Source organism: Apteryx rowi, unplaced genomic scaffold, assembly GCF_003343035.1.
Source record: "Apteryx rowi isolate R43461 unplaced genomic scaffold, aptRow1 scaffold_53, whole genome shotgun sequence".
NCBI lineage: Eukaryota > Metazoa > Chordata > Aves > Apterygiformes > Apterygidae > Apteryx > Apteryx rowi.
In genome coordinates, this window is record NW_020450794.1 from 153718 (window position 1) to 171143 (window position 17426).

Sequence of the window (17426 nt, forward strand, 5' to 3'; positions counted from 1 at the left end):
GCTATCAAGTTGTATGTGTGGAGAAAGTGTGATTAACGCTTTTAAGTATGAAGTTGCTTTTTAACTTCATAATTTAAGTTGCTGTTGGTCTGTTACAGTTCAGCAAAATGCAAAACATTTTTGAGCAATATTCTTACATGTCTCTTGAACCTCTTCCCATCGTCTGATTCTTGTCTTTATGATCCATAATCTTAACATCCTTGACTATAGTCTTAAAAGTTTCATCTTCTATCAAGTGTTGCTCTTCGTAAGCTTAAGAGAAGTCTTACCTGTATCTGACTAGTTTCAGATGCAAGGCAAGTCGACTTAACAGTGGTTCTCACACCTAGTAGATGATGGTAGACCATACATTTTCAGTGTAGCACAGCTTATTAACATTGCGTGCTGCGGATAGTCTGAATGTGAACTTTGCATTCATATTGGTAGGTCCTGCTGAAAGATGTTGAGAGATTAGCTGGAGCTTTGCTTTCCTGGCAAAAGTTTGCTTTCTTGCACGTCTCGTTGTGGAAGATCTTATGGATCTCTTTACTGGAGCAGGCCAGAGTAGTGTCAGTCAGTCCTGTCTCTTTCTTGGGCTGCTTTAGTAACTGAGTTTAAAGCTCTGTAACAGTGTTTGACTTACTGGCGTATGTGGTAATTAACTCAACTTCAGAGCAGGCCATTGACAGACTTCTGGGTCTCACTTTCAGTTTTTGCTTTTGTGCTTGTGAGGAAAAACATCATCTGGACTTAGCCTCCAAAGCAGCAAATTGGCTGAAGTTATGCAATAACACTGTTTAATGCTACTTGCGGTTCTGAGAAAATTAGGCCACTGTAGTGATTGCTGGTCCTCGCTCCCGACTCAGACATCTGGTTTTGCACCCCGATTTCGTAGCATCTGCTTTGTTGTGTTCTGATACTTGTTTTTCCAAGTGCAACTTGGGAATGTTTGGAAACTTGCAATTCATAGCTCTAATTTGTGTTGCATTGGAGGTGAGATCCAAGTATGTTAATGCATATTTCATTTTTCTCCTCTGAAGTTACAGAACTACAAAGTTTTTCATGTTTCTTAGGCTTTTGTCTTTCAGTTCTAGCCAGTGCTACTCTTGCTTTTTGAAGTGAGAGACCATAAGTAATGAAAACTTTTGCCTATCTTGCAGGACAGTCTGCATATTTCTGTACTCCTAATCTTGATATCAAATTTAGATACCACAGTGACCTGGCAACAGAAGCACAGTGCTTTATATACTATAGATAATACTTTGAATTTGCCATTTAGATGTTCTAAGACTTACAATATCAGACTTCTAAAGAAAACTGGACAAGCCCTTCTATACATTACAATAATAATGTATGTTTTATCTATTTATATATATACACTCATTTCACATTTAAAATATGTTTATATGTGTAGTGTGATAAGCCATGCTTAAGATAAGAACACTTTTGTGCTTTTTCAAATACTTATGCTGTGAGGATTGCATAGTTTGAGGATTAATCTTGTCACTGATGTTCATTGTGGATCAGCACTTGCAGCACCTTTTAAGAAAAAATAAATAATAATAACTCTGGATTTTCTTTGTCAGTTTGAAGTCTGGAGTAGAGCCTAGCAGTAAAAATGAGATTCCTGCATTAACAGGTTGCCAAGCTGCTGGCTTTGTATTAAACTGTCCTGGCTCCTATAGCTTTCTAGTGGTGGGGCAGGGGGTGAGGGTAGATAGTACCTAGCAGTTCAAAGAATGGCTGTTTAGTGTTAGGATTTGGAGGAAAAATGAAAACCAAGGAGTTTGTCTGAGGCAAGAGTGGGTGAATACCTTTGACATACTGATGAGAGGAAGCGTTTTGCACTGTCAGACCTCAAAAGCAACTACTGTGTTTCTGGACTTCACTCTCTCCCTTTAGTTCTGAAGTACTGCAGTTGTGCAGCTCTCTGGATTTGTGACTGGTCGATTTGTAGACACTGATATCAGGAAATTTAAGTGGAAGTTTGTTCTTGTTTTGGTAGAGGATCAGGTGTCTGAATCTGCTACAATCTCCAAGCATAAAGCTCTGCATGTTGGCTGATCTTACATATTGGAAAGACTAAGTGCTACTTGTTTTTGTGCTGCACTTTATCTTCCTAAGCTTTTGTAAGATGTGTGCAAAAATGGATCAAGTGGTTCATATATACACGTGCACTGTAGAAGTAAAGCAATTTCTTTTACAATTGGGGCAAGCAGACTGACTGGAGCTGTGAAATTCTGCAGAAAATGCTCATGTTAGGCTAGGAAGTAAACTTGCATGGAAAGATTGAAGGCTTTGTGTTCTGTAAGCTATTTGCTGGGACTTGCTATGTACTGGACCCTTTGTAGTACTTTTGAGGAACATCAGTTCCTCTTTCGTACCCAAATGTGGTAGGTAACTTGTAAACTAACTTTGGTCTTTTAAATGAAACTGCAGATGGGAATTTTCCAGGTTGTTACGGAGGCTCTTCAGCATGGACAGGGTTTGAGAGTCTGTTCCTAGCAAAACCAGAGATGTAAAGTAAGGTGTTAGTTCTATGTTAGAACTGAGACTTGGTTTAAATTTGAAGAGAACAGGTGAAGTGATATTGCTGCAGAAAGAACCTGAACCCGTTTTAATTTCTGGGACAAAAAAACAGGTGGACAGAGGTTATGGCTACGTGTTTGTCTGGATTTTCTGTTTGAGATGGAGAAAAATTTTGCCTCGGATCTGTCTGGGTGATGTTTTTGAGTAGGTGAGTGGTAACTTGTTAGCATACTGACACAGTCCCACTGCTTGCTTTGGTATTTGGTATGGTGAAGCAGCACTACTTTTGTGTAATCATTTAATAGAATTCTTTCTGACATGTTATGTTATTTTACTATAAACTTAATACTATTTCCTTGCAAGAGAAACTCTGTCTCTTTTTTTGTTTATACCTGGTATTTGTAAGAGCTGTGTGACTAAGAACTAGCTAAGCATCGTCAATCCTTTAACATGTTGTGTCAGCAGACAGCTTTCGTGAGTCACAAGGCTTAACTGTATTATGGCTGGTGCAGGGAGGAAAAAGGGTAAGTTTTAATTAAAAAAATGAAAAGGCTTGTGTATGTGTTCAGAGTCTTTTGTCATTTATAACCCTTTCCTGAAAAAGTATACTAGCTATGATAATTTAGGAGAAATAGTATGAAAGCAATGGGGAAATGTTTTGTCTTTCTGAGATTTTTTTTTTAACCCTTTTCAGTTGATGCTGATGAGATTAAACGGCTAGGAAAGAGATTTAAAAAGCTCGATTTGGACAACTCTGGTTCTTTGAGTGTGGAAGAGTTCATGTCTTTACCTGAGCTGCAACAGAACCCATTAGTACAGCGAGTAATAGATATATTTGACACCGATGGAAATGGAGAAGTGGACTTCAAAGGTAAGATGCTGTGCTTTCTGATAGTGTCATTTTATCAGAATTCCTAGTGCCTTGAAACTTAAGTCTTGCTGTGATTGAGAAAGGAACTGGGAAGAAAACTTGTTAATAAAAATAAGGTATCAATTCCAAGTAAAACTGAGTACCAGTAAAATTATTCCTTTCGGCAAGTTTCTCTCACGCGTTAGGGCAACACGCTCTTGCATGAAATGCTTAAAAGACCAAAGCCTTTGGTAGTATGCTTTCCAGGTCGTATTGATTTGTGACCATCCATTAAGTATCTCTTAAAGTATCCAAATGCAGATTTTTAATTGTGGTGCTCTCTGGAGTATACTCTTGGACTAAGAAGACTATGAAAAAGTGGGGTAAATTGTAAGTTGTCTTTAGTAATATTTGGACAAGTACAACTTATGAGATACCTGTCTTCTGAAGTGTTTTGAAAATTGTTTTCTAAATTGTGAAGGCGATGCAGATTTTGTGTTGCCACCTCCTTTACAGGAGTCCATGTTTGGTCGTGGCCTTCTTTGTTTTGTTTTTAAATGGTTTTAGGTAGACACTTCAGGCTAAAAATGAAAATTTTGACTTGAGTCTAAAGTTTTGGAGGAATGTATTTCAAATATTTCTTATTATTAAAAGGACCATGAGGTCAAATATCTTTATTAGTCTATTAAAACAGTTTCTGACCCTTAAAAGTGACAGTTTCTGTAACTTCTGTTCAAGCTAATGTAGATATCTCTTATTGGTCACAACTAGAAAAGGTGATTCCAGTTTTTTGTTTTTTTTATAGAAAATTTTTAAAGTTAACTTATGTTGATAGGTTGACTTTTTAAATAAAATGCTAATAAACATACAAGAGCTGCTGATGCCAAAGTTCTTGGTTTTTTAGTATTTTTACAAAGCTCCTTGTAAACCTGTGAATAGGGGAAAAATATAGTGCAATTAGAACACTTTCAAGACTTTTTCTTGGTATCGGTTTCTGAAGTTCTGTAAATGTGTATAGCTGTTCACAATCCACTTGCAGAAACGATGCAATGAGGGAAGATGCTACATCATGTATGATGTTGAGCTATAATTAACGTAATTAGAAAGAGCTGTTCCTCTTGGGCAGGAACAGGAAGCTGTCAGAATTAGTTTTGTGTCATAGTGATGCTGCTGCAATGAGTGGCAATGAGTTTTAATGTGTCATCTTGCCAAGTCTGGTTCACTTAAATTTTTGATCTCTACCTCAGAGGGAAGCTTAGAGAAAAAGAAAAATTACTAGTGTGAGACAACTTGCATCATTTTGACAAAGACCTAAATCTTTGAGATTAATATCTCAAACATAATTGTGGGGAAAAAAAATCAAATTATAGGCAGGCATTTTGTTGATAAATCACATAGGAATTGCTGACTTAATTTCACAAAGCTTGCTGAAAATGTAGTGGCTGTTTCTGTGTAGTGCTATATTGTTGTATCTGTGTTTATTTTCCATACCATAGTTCAGCTTGCAGTTTTGCACTGCTGTCGTTTTCGTTATTGAAAGCTCTAGGAAGTCTTGTTATGGCATCTCATCCACACGCATTACATCTGCGTGTCTTACCTTTTGGCAAGTCTGCTGTAGGGTTGGTTCCTTGGATAATGACTTTGTTGTTAAACGACAAACTTTCTTTTTACCCTGCCTTTTATAGGAAGAGATCTTTTTAGGCATTTGTTTCAGTAGAACAGTCTTCAGCTTGATATAATTCTTGCCGTAGGTTGAGAAATTAATGTTGAGATGAGCTCTAGAATTAGAATTCCCACGGGAGTAGCTTTAGGAGAGGTCTAGATGCAGTTTCATATAAAGAAGCTGATGAAAATCTAGTTTTGAATTACTTAAATACTGATGTGTACAAGTCTGTTCAGTGAGCATAGTATTGGGTTTGGAGTACTTCCCCACTAAAAAACCAAGTACGTGGATACTTAGGTGTCACAAGGTAAGCCACGTTTTGAAGGTTGCGTGGTAATTCAGATTCTTCTACAATTCCTAAAAGACTTCTGAGCATTGTTTTCTTGTTTATTAAGAAACACACTATTGCTTTTTTAATGTTTTTCTGTTCTGTATTCTTTAGAATTTATAGAAGGGGTCTCCCAGTTCAGTGTCAAAGGAGATAAGGAACAGAAGTTGAGGTGTAAGTATTTTGATTTTTTCCTTTTAAAAAAAAAAAACTTTTTTGACTCTTCAAAAATTTTTTTTGTTAATTAATGTTAAAGAATATGGATTTACTTATTTCTCAGAAAGGGGGAAATCACAAAGGTAGACTGGAAGCTCTTGAAAAGGTTCTCATTTGTGTGAAGAATTTGCCAGCGCTCCCTCCTGCAGGGAGGGTTTGAGGATGTTGCCTTTTCAGTATCTTCAGCTGCTTTCCCACTGAAAAAAGTGAATAATACTCACTTTAAGGAGACTTGATTCACAGGACTGTTAGCAATGTGCTTTGCTTTATGGGAGCATAGAAGATTAGTGTGTGGTTGGGGGGGGTGTTTTGGGGCTTTTTTGCTAATAGAGTAGAATCTCACTGAATTCTTGCTGGAGAACTGTATCTCAAGAATACAGCATAACCCAAGCTTTTGGGCTGGGGAAGGAATAGTCAGCCACAGATGTAGCTTGTAATAGCAATGACACATAGGTTAGAAAAGAAATTTGCTATACTGAATGTTTAAAAAATTAAAAAAAAAATCCAGCCTTAATATCACTTTGCTTGCAGTGAAGTAACTAGTTGGGATTTTGATTTATTTGCTCTGTGGAAGGTTGTGGTTTTCTTCTGCTTGCAAATGAACTGCTACCTAGGTGCTTTATTTTTGGCGGTGAAGATTTTTCAGTTCAGTGCTCATAGAACTATTTTATAGCTGGTGCTAAAGCCATAATCTCAGCTGATGTTTTTTAAAGTTTTTTTCCCTTCTATATCCTATAGTAGCATTATTCATTGTATTTCTGTTTTTTCTTGTTTTTCAGAATGAAACTAAAAATATAACCATGTTTTTAACATGTTAAAAACAAACTTCACTGTTAAATACTGTACTTTTCTCAGTTGTGCAGACTGATGTAATTAACGTGCTTGCAGTAACGTAATTACTGTGCATTACTCTGTTCTGGCCACATTTGTTACTGAGAGGGGTTTTTTATGTATTTTACTTCTGTAGTTGCTTTTCGCATTTATGATATGGACAAAGATGGTTATATCTCAAATGGAGAGCTCTTCCAGGTGCTGAAGATGATGGTTGGGAACAATCTCAAAGACACTCAGTTACAGCAAATTGTAGATAAAACCATAATTAATGCAGATAAGGATGGTGATGGAAGAATATCTTTCGAAGAATTCTGTGCTGTAAGTAATCACTGAAGAAATCTTTGATAATTTGAAATGTAAATGAAGAAACAGGTAAACATTTTAAAGAATGAGCTTATAAAAGCAGAGTATTTTTCTGGTATGGTGACAAGGTGTCTCTGACGCAGTTTTTTTATAGATGGCATCATTGTCTCCTGGCTTACAAGTATGGCAACAGAGCTTACGAGGTTGGAGCAAGTCTTGAGTTGGTTCGTTCAGGATGGAGATTTTTTCATTGGCTGCAGTATGCCTGAAGAGTGTTTTTTCCAGAGCACTCTTTCAGAAGAATTTGTGTAGCATTTTGACATGTAAAAATAAGTAGAACTGGTCTTGTATTTAGTTCATAACCAAAAATGCTAGGTTGACATGAAGACATATGTTGGATTTCAGTCTTAATGCTGATAGAGAATACTAGGTTTAAACATAATTTTTGAGTGACTGGTTTGTTGTATGAGGCTGGTTTTCCTTGTTTTCAACAGTTTTTTTTTTTTTTTTTTTTTTGGAAGTACTTTTCAGTTGTGTTTTTTTTTGTGTCTTTAGATGCTTAATTGAATATACTGAGTAGGGAAAAAAAGCAAAGAATGCTGGGCAGGCACGGTCTGAAGTAGAAAAAAAGCTTTAAACCATCTGAAAGCTGTGAAAACAGTACTTTGCAACAAATCTTTTTAAGTTCCCATCGGAAGCGGTCGCTGGAGGGGAGAGGTGTATTCCGCAAAGGTTAACTTTAGCCTAGCTAGGTTAATCTCCCAACCTCTAAACTAGGTGTCTGCTCCAAATCGCTCTTTGGAAAGGTTTCTTTCCACTGCATGGAGAGAGCCCAGGGAGATTATCAGCCTCTGCCGACCACTGGATTTTACAAGGGCTGGGGTAGTGAGGCTTGTCAGTTCCATGGATAGGAACCCCTCAAGGGCTGATATTGGAAAAGGACAAACAGTTTAAAGACACATTCTCAACTCCTTGAATAGGGTTGACTGCAGCACTTAAGACTCAGAGTGGTTGATTTTGATCCATGTCATGTTGGTATAATCAGAGTTGACAGCAAGCTTTAAATCCCTTGTCTTTTAAAAATATGAACAACACATTGAAACTTATATTTGAAAATTGCAATATACATTTACACATCAGTTTTAAATGAATAGTGTATTGATTTTACATATAGCTGAATAGAACCGTCTGAGACAATATATGCACTCAAGTACTGCATTTGTTTCCTACCGTTTGAAATTTGCAACTTCAATTCAAGCAAGTAGCTTCATTATCTGCATATTTATTTTTGTGGCATCATGTGAAAATGGGTGTCTGTAAAGAACTGAAGTTTCTCCTTAACCATAGTGGCCTGCAAACACACCTAGATGAATGAGATATTTATTCTTTTTATTTCTGTGCTGGGATCTCTACTTTTAGCCATCCATTGAATATAATTTTGCCCTTTCTCTTTTCTTCTGTCTTTGGACTTCTGCCCAGACTTCCTGTCTTGTAGTAGTATTTCCCCCTGCCTTCCATTTTCGCACTTAGAAGGGGGGGTTCTTTGGACTTCTTTTTAGTTCTAATTTCTCTTGTGGCAAAACACCTTCCACTTCTGCTTTCTCTTCTTCCCTTAGTGCATTTTACCTCCCTTTGGATTTTGTGCAGTCTCTACAAAAATATTTTTTCTTTCACTGCATTTGGCTGCCCCAGTTGGCTGTTGAATATTCTTCCCAGGTTGCAAAAAGCTCCTCTAACTTTGCACCTTTCTTTTTCCTTACTGTACACATGAATCATACTTTTGAACACTGGTAATTCTTTTGTTGGGTGCATATACTTGTCAGAAATGCTGCTGCTTTTCCCACAACTCCTTGCTTCTCTTGTAAAGATGCACACTTTCATAGGATGTTTAAAAAATATATATATATATTTTGATTAACAGGTGGAAACAATCCATGGTTGGAGGGGGGGGAAGGGGGTTAAAATGGTGGAATTTACACTGGTCTTTCCAGGTTCTCAGTATGTAAATTGTACTAATATAGTTACCTTGGGCAATACTTAATTCACATCAGACAGTACTTGCAATATCTAAATTAGTTTAGGTTAGGCCAGAGAGAAAATTTAATTATGATTGACCTAAATGCTTCTTCTGAATAAAGTGTACTCTTTGTTACCTTTTGATTCTCATCTATTTGTTATCATGTGTTTTTCTCCTAGGTTGTAGGAGGCCTAGATATCCACAAAAAGATGGTGGTAGATGTGTGACTCTGTAGGGCACCACCCAACACTTTTGCTTTCTTCTCCATCTCTGAAGATCTGCTCAAGACGTCCAGCAATGCTCTCTGTGTATTTAAATGGAAGTATTTTTCTCTGTGAAGCCACATTTTTCCAACATGAGCCTCATGAAGCCAACTAAGTGTTATTGAACTTTTATTCTCTCAATAACTCAGTGTAGCACTTTAAAGTCTGAAGGACAGCAAAGATGGAAAGAGCATATCAGTGTGGTGGAGAAAGGGAAGGGGTTGGCTTTTTAATTTATTTTTCTTCATCTTTTATAACAAGGAAATATCTATCTATATATATATATGTGTGTGTGTATTTATATATAGATATATATGTAGCTTTCTATATGTAGTAGCTAGATGGGCTTTAATTTAATATACTTGATTCAGAAACAGAACTAGAGTACAAAGTGCCAAGCAGAATATTAACAGTTCAATATATGGATATACATCCTTACTTTTATTTCACACAGTTTTATATATATAGTAGAAGAATGTAAAATTTTAACTGGGTGTTAGGTAAACTCTTTTCCTTTTCCTGTGACTGTTCAGATGTTTCTATATATTGACTGGCTGACAAAGCATTGCTTCTTATTAATTTACCTTAATTACATTTTTTTGTAACACAGGAGACTAAGTTTATTTATACCTGTTAATATATTACCAGGGACTGTGTCTCTTTGCTAAATAACTTAGTACAGTTCTACTTAATATGAGAATATAGTTTAATGCTACTGCCAAGAACTAGCCCTTGTGTGCATATAGTAACTGCAGAATGCTTCTATGGCCACTAGATTTTGTCACCTAGTAACTAGGAGCAGTTACAGCTATCCCTAAGTAAATGTAAACCTGCTATTCTGGATTAATTTTAGATACAGCTGCTGCTCACAATATTAGATGCATTCATGATTTTCTCTTGTACTTAGTTTAATGAAATTAGGATTGACATTAACTGCAGGATTCCCATCTACTTATTTTATATAGTACTTAGTGAGATTATAAAATGCTCTTGCCACTAAATTCTATTGTTTCAACTATGATAGTTCCCCTCTACATTTAAAGAATACTACAGGTAATATTTTATATATATGTATATAGGATTCATACAGGGGGAAAATCTTGTTAACCTATGCCATAGAGGAGGAAAACTTCACGCTATCTAAATTTATACCTCTTGCAGTTCTCCAGTCCTTTGCCTGGAGAATTTTTCTTTTCTAGATTTGTCCATATCATAATTTGTAATGGATGGTAACTTGATATATTTGTGTGATATAAAAGTAGCGAGCCATGTTTTATGACTTTATATCATCCCTTCCCTTTTCTGCAATGGTACTATTGGCTGGAAGAAAAACATTTGCTAGATTTTTTTAGGACAGTACATCTTTCCTGTATAGTAGTTTTTCTATTAAAAATAATTGTTTTATAATCAGCAGTGGAAAGTGCAGGTTTTCTGAACCTACTTCAATCGAGCACCTGTCTGCCATAGCTGTTCCTTCAACTGAGTGCTGCACATCATGGGCTCTGTCTGTGAGAGAGAAATCCAGGTGCTTGGTGTCCTTGCATGACATGAAGTTTTGCATGTAGATCGATTTGAAATGTTCCTCTTGTTTACATAATTTGCATAATTTAAAAAGATAATGTTGCCAAACTTTGGTAAATGTTAATGTTCAAAACAAAAATCTCCACTACATGTAACTTTCTTCCTCTGGATCAGTACGTGGCTTATCCCAGCCAGTGGTTGTATCTGTTCCAGTGTCAACTGCCATGTGCTCTGCTTCAAGGGAGAACTAGTCTTTTGTGAATTTTTTGTACATAAGTATTTGTTACAAACATTTTAGCAAATGCTTTCAATTTCTCTTACTTGCTTGTGCATATCTTGGCTGGCGTTATAGAAAATAGTGCTAATGTTATTTCCTTAAGGGGGTTGGAAGGGGAGGGATGAGTTTTTTTTTTTTAATTTGTGTGGGGAAAAAATGATTTATGTTGAATGTTTAGTTTTTCCTCTGCATGCTACATTATATGTTGTGGGAACTATAAGAACCTTCATACTATATGAATACAAAATAAAATATTTGAACCTTGGCTGGAGGTCTGTTTACCTCGACATTTCTTCTTAAACTTAAGGTAGCTCTATACCCCAGTTTAAAAAAAGTTTGCTGTTCCTAGTTTTTATCCCATCTTATTTAATTCTAGACTTACTGAAAGCTATACAAGGTGTAGACTGTCTGCTGAACACTTCTAGGCTTCATTATAGTGTTTCAAGACCCCATCTTTATTTTTTTTTAAAGGCACATCTGATTCTCTATTTGTTAAATTTCCAATTTGGACAAAACCTTCTTAAAATCCCCCTAAATTCAGAAAGATTGTGGTACTTGGAAAGTGTTTAAAAAAGAAAAACACCCAGCAAACTGCAACCTGGGTGGAGAATGAAAGGCAGCTTTTTTTCTCTGCAGGTGAAAACAATCCTTGTGGTAGAAATATTTCCTTCTACAACTGCAGCCTGGGAGCTATTTGCTGTTCTCTCTGTATTGCCTCAGTTGTTTCATGGGTCCTAAAAAGCAGCACTTAGTTGTTTTGGCCTTCTGAGTGCTGCTCTCTCCTCTTCTACAGCAGTCTTTGGTCTGTATACATCTACTTTCAGCAAGATTAGCTCACTTTCATACACCCTTGCCTTAGTTTCCCCCTTTACGATCTTTCAAGCTAATGGAGATAATGATGTAACAGATTTGTTTTTTGGTTGTTTAATGTATTAGGTGCACTGCTTTAACTTGTGCTGCTTAATGTGGAAGTTTTCTTGTCTACATAGCTTGGGCTTTTGAGATCTGTATATTTAGATAACTAAGCACCAGTCTTCAACCACTAAGAGATTTAAGACTTGAATGAATTTGGCTATAAAAATGCTCTAAGCGATAAAGTGCACTACTGAATCAAACATTAAAGAAAGGCTGATAGTGCTCACTCACTTTGCTAGTGTTTTTCATAATCTTGTTTCAGTTTCTCTGTTTTGTTCCACTGTTTTGGAAGAGGCTTAGTGACAAGTTTGGAGGGGGGAGGAAAAGGGCCCATGTTTAAGTCAAATTGCAACTACTACTGCAGGTTCCATAGTTTCCCCCCTCTTTTGCATGCAGTGCTCTGAGGGCAGAGATGGAAGCAGGTGTTTGTGCACTGGTAGGCAGCCTCAGATGATGCCCAGCCCTAACAAGTACTTGTCCTGTAGGTTCTGAGCTTTCCTAGGGGAAAGGAAGGTGGTGAGATCAAAATAAAACTTGATTGAGGAGCATCTTCCAGGATTAAGTTTGAGTATACTGTCTACCCCTTTAATCTCCATTTCTTCTTTTTTTTATAATACATCCCATTGCACCAGCAGCAGATTGAGTCCAGTTCCTCATATACTTGCTCAGAATAGTAATAGCTACTGCCAAGATGGTCTTGTCCCAGAGTTTTTGGGCAGCCTGCCAGTAAACACTTGGAATTACACTTTTCTAGAAAGGTATTGATCCATGGCTGTATGGTTATGAGCACTTAACTATGCTAATTTCTTCAGGCTCTTCAAAGCCTTCTCAAAGGCTTTCCAAAGTCCTGATAGCAGTGCCTTAATGCTTTAAGGCTCAGAAAATCAGCTGAAGTATTGTTTTGATGCTAAGTTTAAGCAGAATCAGTCAACACTGCTTCTGATATGGACACAGCCAATTTAGAATATTTTAATACATATACACAAGGAAGAATGACTTAAAATACTTGAGTCAGTATGCCTGAAGGGAATTAGACTGCATAAGTAGTCCTGGTTTCTTTTGGGCTTCCAAATCAAGTAGAAGATGAAGCAGGTACTTGTGTAACTCCAGGCCTCCATTAATACATATCTCATGTATACAGAACTCAAGATTCCCAGCTACAGTCCTTGGACCCACAGCACTTCTGCATCTCAGAATCTTTCAGCTGCTCTGCTGGCCACAGCCCTAATATTGCCATAAACTTTGGATGGAGGACTCCCTGCAGAAGAAAAAGTAGAAAAACATTCAGCAAACAAGACACTGTGCGTTGCAGAAACAAAAGCTTTGCTCTCCTGCTTATGTCTTCATCAGAATGGAGAACAGGCGAGAAGGATGCTCAGGCTTAGCCACCTTGTCTGTTCCTGCACGCAGTGACTCAGACTGCTGCTGTGAATGGGGGCTACAGACACTTGTTCTGACCTGCAGCATGCAGGGCTGTGATGCACTGAAGACCTCCTCATGCAGAGCTGACCTGGCAACTGCACTGCAAGAGAGCCCAGGCCTTCCAGTAGGGAAGGAGCTCAGGGGGGTTCCTCTGTGACACTGAGGGATCGGATCCCCAGGGAACACTGCAGCAAGCACATGAAGCTGAAACTCTTTTCCAGCATGAGGGAGGTGCTGGAGCCAGAAAACAAGCCCCAGGGGGAGGAGGGGAACAAAGCAGGAGGAGCAGCACAGCACTCCCTCCCTCTTTCCCACACCCTCCTCCAAGGGCAACAGCCATCTCCCAGCAATCCACCTGCTCCAAAAGCATATGTAGGTAAACTGGGGCAAAAGTTAAGACCCATAGGAAGCAACCTCTCAAACTGCAAAAATTATTTTTCATGTAATAAACAGAAAGTTAGAACTTACCTAAAATTAGATTGCAAATTGCTGTTCGTGCCATTTTTATGTTCTGAAAAGATCCCAAAATATGAATTTTCCTGCAAAAATGCAGCCAAAGTAGCATTAGTTACTGGAGAGTGGAAAAAAGACTCAATGATTACAGTTAATGGAGAATCTAAGTTGGAGGTTAGAGGTAAACAAGGACCTTCAAATTAGCGTACAAATTATTCTTCTACAGTTGTGATTAGAGAAAACCTCAGGAGTTAGAAATTTTTTTATAAATACTTTACTAGATTTTAGAATTTGCAAGTTTAACAGTATAGCAGCTTTGGGAGAAAAACATCGTTACGGGGCAGGGGTCCAATTTTGATTATTCATACAAAGAAATTCTTACACTGCATAGAATCATCCAGTTCTAGATGTACTGGTGACGTTGTCAGCAGTCTCACAACAAAAGGTCAAATAAGTGTTCAAATAGCATTCATTAGATATAACCCTTAAATCATTTGTCTTACTACTTCTCTACAAGAATTTCCAACAATTTGGGTTATTCTTGGTTCCTAGAGATCAAATAGATTAGCTTAGGAACTGCACTCTGTCTCGAAGGAGGGAAGTCTATACTTACGTGTCAGCAAGAACTATTCGTGTTCTTGTTACATTTTCTATAGTGAATTTGGTTTTTCCACCTTTCCCTGCTATTCTCCCTATTGCTCTTGACAGATGATCTCCTTTCAAAGGTTTGACTAAAAGGAGAATAAACACAGTAAAACATCAGATGTATTTCTGTAACACTTCCTTTGTGCAAGTTACTGAAATCACTGAGTTAAGTTATATGTACTAAAGCAACACTACTATAGGTGAAATATATAGGTATATATATATACACACCCATTTATATTCACCTATAGCAATATAGGTGAAAAACACATCTAACATTATGTGGCCACAATGTCTCTGATACCAGAGAGAAATTCTCATACAGAACTGTAATGGAAAACGTTCTCTTCATTACCAGGCAGTTAAGATTGAGGAAAGAAACAAAGCAAGAGTACACAGAACTAACACAAATAGAAATGAAATAATTAGATTTAGCTACTGCTGTCCTGTGGCATGGTCCCAAGAGTCCCAGTAATATATTAAACAGTGTTTGCAGTATCTACTTCTCTGCCAGGATATTGGGAGAAGCAGAGCCCAATACACCATTTCAGAAAAGGAAAAAAAAAAAAAAAATCTATTCCCCAAAACACCACAACACCTTTAACACCTTTAAGTTTAAAGAACAATTTTCTATAATAAGAAAAATTAATTCAATCAGACAATTATTTTGGCAAAGGTGATATACCTTTAAGAAAGCAGTTTGGGGGGTTTGTTAGGACAACTTACAAAGATGCCCTAACCTTTGAATCCTCACGCACCTAGACAATAATCCAGTGTTGCAGATAAGTGACATGAGCAGGGTGAGCTGCTTCCTTGTGGTGTTGCTGACTATGAAGGAGCTACTTTGTTTTGGGGGGAAGAGAGGGGAAGAAAAAAATATATATATATTTGCATATGATATATGCAACTGCTAGAATACCACAGCAGAAAATACTTACCATCTGTAACCTCAAAGGATTCTAGAAAAAGATCATCTAATCTGATGAGAGCAAGAGCATCCTAAAATATTAACAGATCAGTTATCAGTAAGTTTGTTACAGTACCACAATACATGGAGTTGCAAGGCTATATATTACGTGTTTTCTTTATACATATAAAGAAAAATCAATAATATTTCCCCATTTAACCCGTGTCAAATGATAGCTGAATAAAACTAGTCCAGCTACTTTTTCAATAGCAATATAAACTTAGATTGCTGTGTAGAGAACACTGCAAACACCATTCTCCCATAATCCACTTAAACTGGTAAAGTCAGTGCAAGTGCACTGCAAAAAATGTTTCTGTTCTTGGCAAGTAAAGTTTGAGTTTTGAACAGAGTAATGGCTATTGGCCTGGACTAAACCAAAATGAACAACCTCTGCGTGTGCAGAGTAGCTCCAAGGCAGTTTAACACTTCATGTTTACCTCTCATATATCACAAGATATTTCCCCCATTTCATAAATTTAAAGAACAATATCACTGGCCATAAGATATGTGCTGTTTGAGGATTACTTTTTTTCCTGAACTAGTTTAAGAAATTAGATTTTCACTCATTCACAATTTCAAACAAGCTTATTTTTTAGAAAACCATCTAAATACTGTTTTATTATTTCTTACTTACTGTAATTTGCAGAAAGGCCAAAGATTTAAAGCAAGCAAATTCAAGCAACTCTCAAACTAGCTGTTGGAAGACTCACCTCAACTTGAAACCCAAGTATGAATGCTTTCACGAAATCAGCTGCTTTCGTTAGAGCACTTATATCCTTTGTCTCTTGACAAGTCTGCAGGACAAGAAGTTATGTTTGCAAATTAAGACCATTCCAGTAGGATCATGACTTGAAAAAAAAAAAAAAAATCTAAGAGATGAAGGCCAATCATAGAAAGCCGCATCCAGGCAATGCTGCTTCTACATTGCCTTTCACTGAAAGGCCTGAATATACTTTGTGCTTTCTTGTAAGGTTGACCCTCAAACACAAGTTATTCAGCAGAATTGCAGGACCATTCCTGCTCTGCCCTAACTTCTCCTCCCAGGTATTTCTAGAAAGTGTAAATAAGGCATAGTTATGTCACCTTTCCTAACAAGTTGGCCTCAACCTGTTGTCAGTAATGGTATTTTCTTCCCCTCTTGTAGCCACCATCACATTTGCAGTAAGATTTAAAGGTTAGGAAGCAAAATTACCATTGGTGTCTATATTTTCCCATTACATTTGAAAATCTTATTGCCAATACAATTACTCATATATCAGAAACATAGCACAAGCTTTAGATATACAGTTAAAAATAATTAGCCTGAGTAAGAATTAATAAGAATGAAGAATAAATGAGAATGTTTACAAGACTTATAATTATATATTAGTATCTGTTCCCTGAGCTATTTCAGGGCAATCAATTAAAGAAGAGTTACAAGCTGTTAAACCACATTCCCTCATCTACAACTGTGAACAAAAGACATCAGGCATTTTAGTGCCCCCCTAAAAAAAACCCATTAACTCATAACAGCCCCTTAAATATTTAATAGTCTTAAATATCCACAAAATACTGCATTCTAAAGTCACATCTAACACGCAGACCACGATTCTTCTATTAATTCTCAAATAAATAATTTTTCTCCTATAAAAACAGTAAAACCAGTTATGCAGGCCACCTCTAGAAGAGGCGGACTTTTAAATTTTACTTGCATCAAGTGCTTGCTTCTAAGCAATAACTGACAGATTTTATTTTGATCCCAAGTTTTTTTTTGTTAGGTGAAACAACTTATTTACCATTTTCCAAGTATTATCTGGCATTCAGAATGCTTCACTAGAAGTCTTTAATAAACAAAACAGGAACACTTATGAGGAGAGACACTGTATTTTAAATGTTAGTTGACCAGAAATGATGTAAAACATTCCGAAAAACTGCTGGAGAAAGAACTCTCTTTACCTTGATTTCAACGTTTCTTGTTTTTAAATTAAACCTGATTTGCAGTTGCAAGTGCTCCACGATAGGCGTGAATATTTTCATCCAGTTCTCCTTTAAGGGGGTATACCTGTTAGCTGGCACAGGAATCTTCCTGATTTCCTCATTTCCAACCTAGCCAGAGAAAGGAAGCAAAGAAGAAAAAAGAAGAGAAGCCAGAAGTCGTCGTGAGGTGCTAAAACGCAGCTCGGCAAAAGCATTCCTCATCCCCTCAGCCTTCTCCCCTCTAACGGGAGCCCGCGCACAACAGCGAGGCGCGGGCACGGGCGCGAC

The 17426-nt window shown here is 37.2% G+C and overlaps 2 protein-coding genes across 3 annotated transcripts in view; one reads left to right on the forward strand and one right to left on the reverse strand.

Moving 5' to 3' along the window:
* The window catches only part of PPP3R1 (protein phosphatase 3 regulatory subunit B, alpha), a 42429-nt gene extending 31384 nt beyond the window's left edge, over positions 1-11045 (forward strand). For both annotated transcript variants that reach the window (XM_026080803.1, XM_026080805.1), the window contains 4 exons: positions 3203-3379; positions 5464-5523; positions 6533-6717; positions 8899-11045. In XM_026080803.1, coding sequence (XP_025936588.1) covers positions 3203-3379; positions 5464-5523; positions 6533-6717; positions 8899-8946 — 470 coding nt within the window. In that variant the 3' untranslated portion in view covers positions 8947-11045. The remainder of the gene's footprint in view (positions 1-3202; positions 3380-5463; positions 5524-6532; positions 6718-8898) is intronic.
* Positions 11046-12253: 1208 nt separating this feature from the next.
* On the reverse strand, positions 12254-17313 carry PNO1 (partner of NOB1 homolog). Its single transcript, XM_026080806.1, has 6 exons — positions 17118-17313; positions 15893-15976; positions 15154-15214; positions 14184-14301; positions 13586-13656; positions 12254-12953 (listed from the first exon to the last, which is right to left on the reverse strand). Exons 1-6 carry the CDS (start codon positions 17196-17198, stop codon positions 12886-12888), a joined length of 483 nt encoding a protein of 160 aa, XP_025936591.1. The 5' UTR covers positions 17199-17313; the 3' UTR covers positions 12254-12885.
* Positions 17314-17426: the final 113 nt, after the last annotated feature.

Coding starts and splice junctions, on each gene's coding strand:
- PNO1 (XM_026080806.1), bottom strand. CDS start 17,198: ATGAAAATATTCACGCCTATCGTGGAGCACTTGCAACTGCAAATCAGG. Junction 15,977..17,117: donor CAAGAAACGTTGAAATCAAG/GTAAAGAGAGTT, acceptor CTTGTCCTGCAG/ACTTGTCAAGAGACAAAGGA. Junction 13,657..14,183: donor CGAATAGTTCTTGCTGACAC/GTAAGTATAGAC, acceptor GCATTTTTGCAG/GAAAATTCATATTTTGGGAT.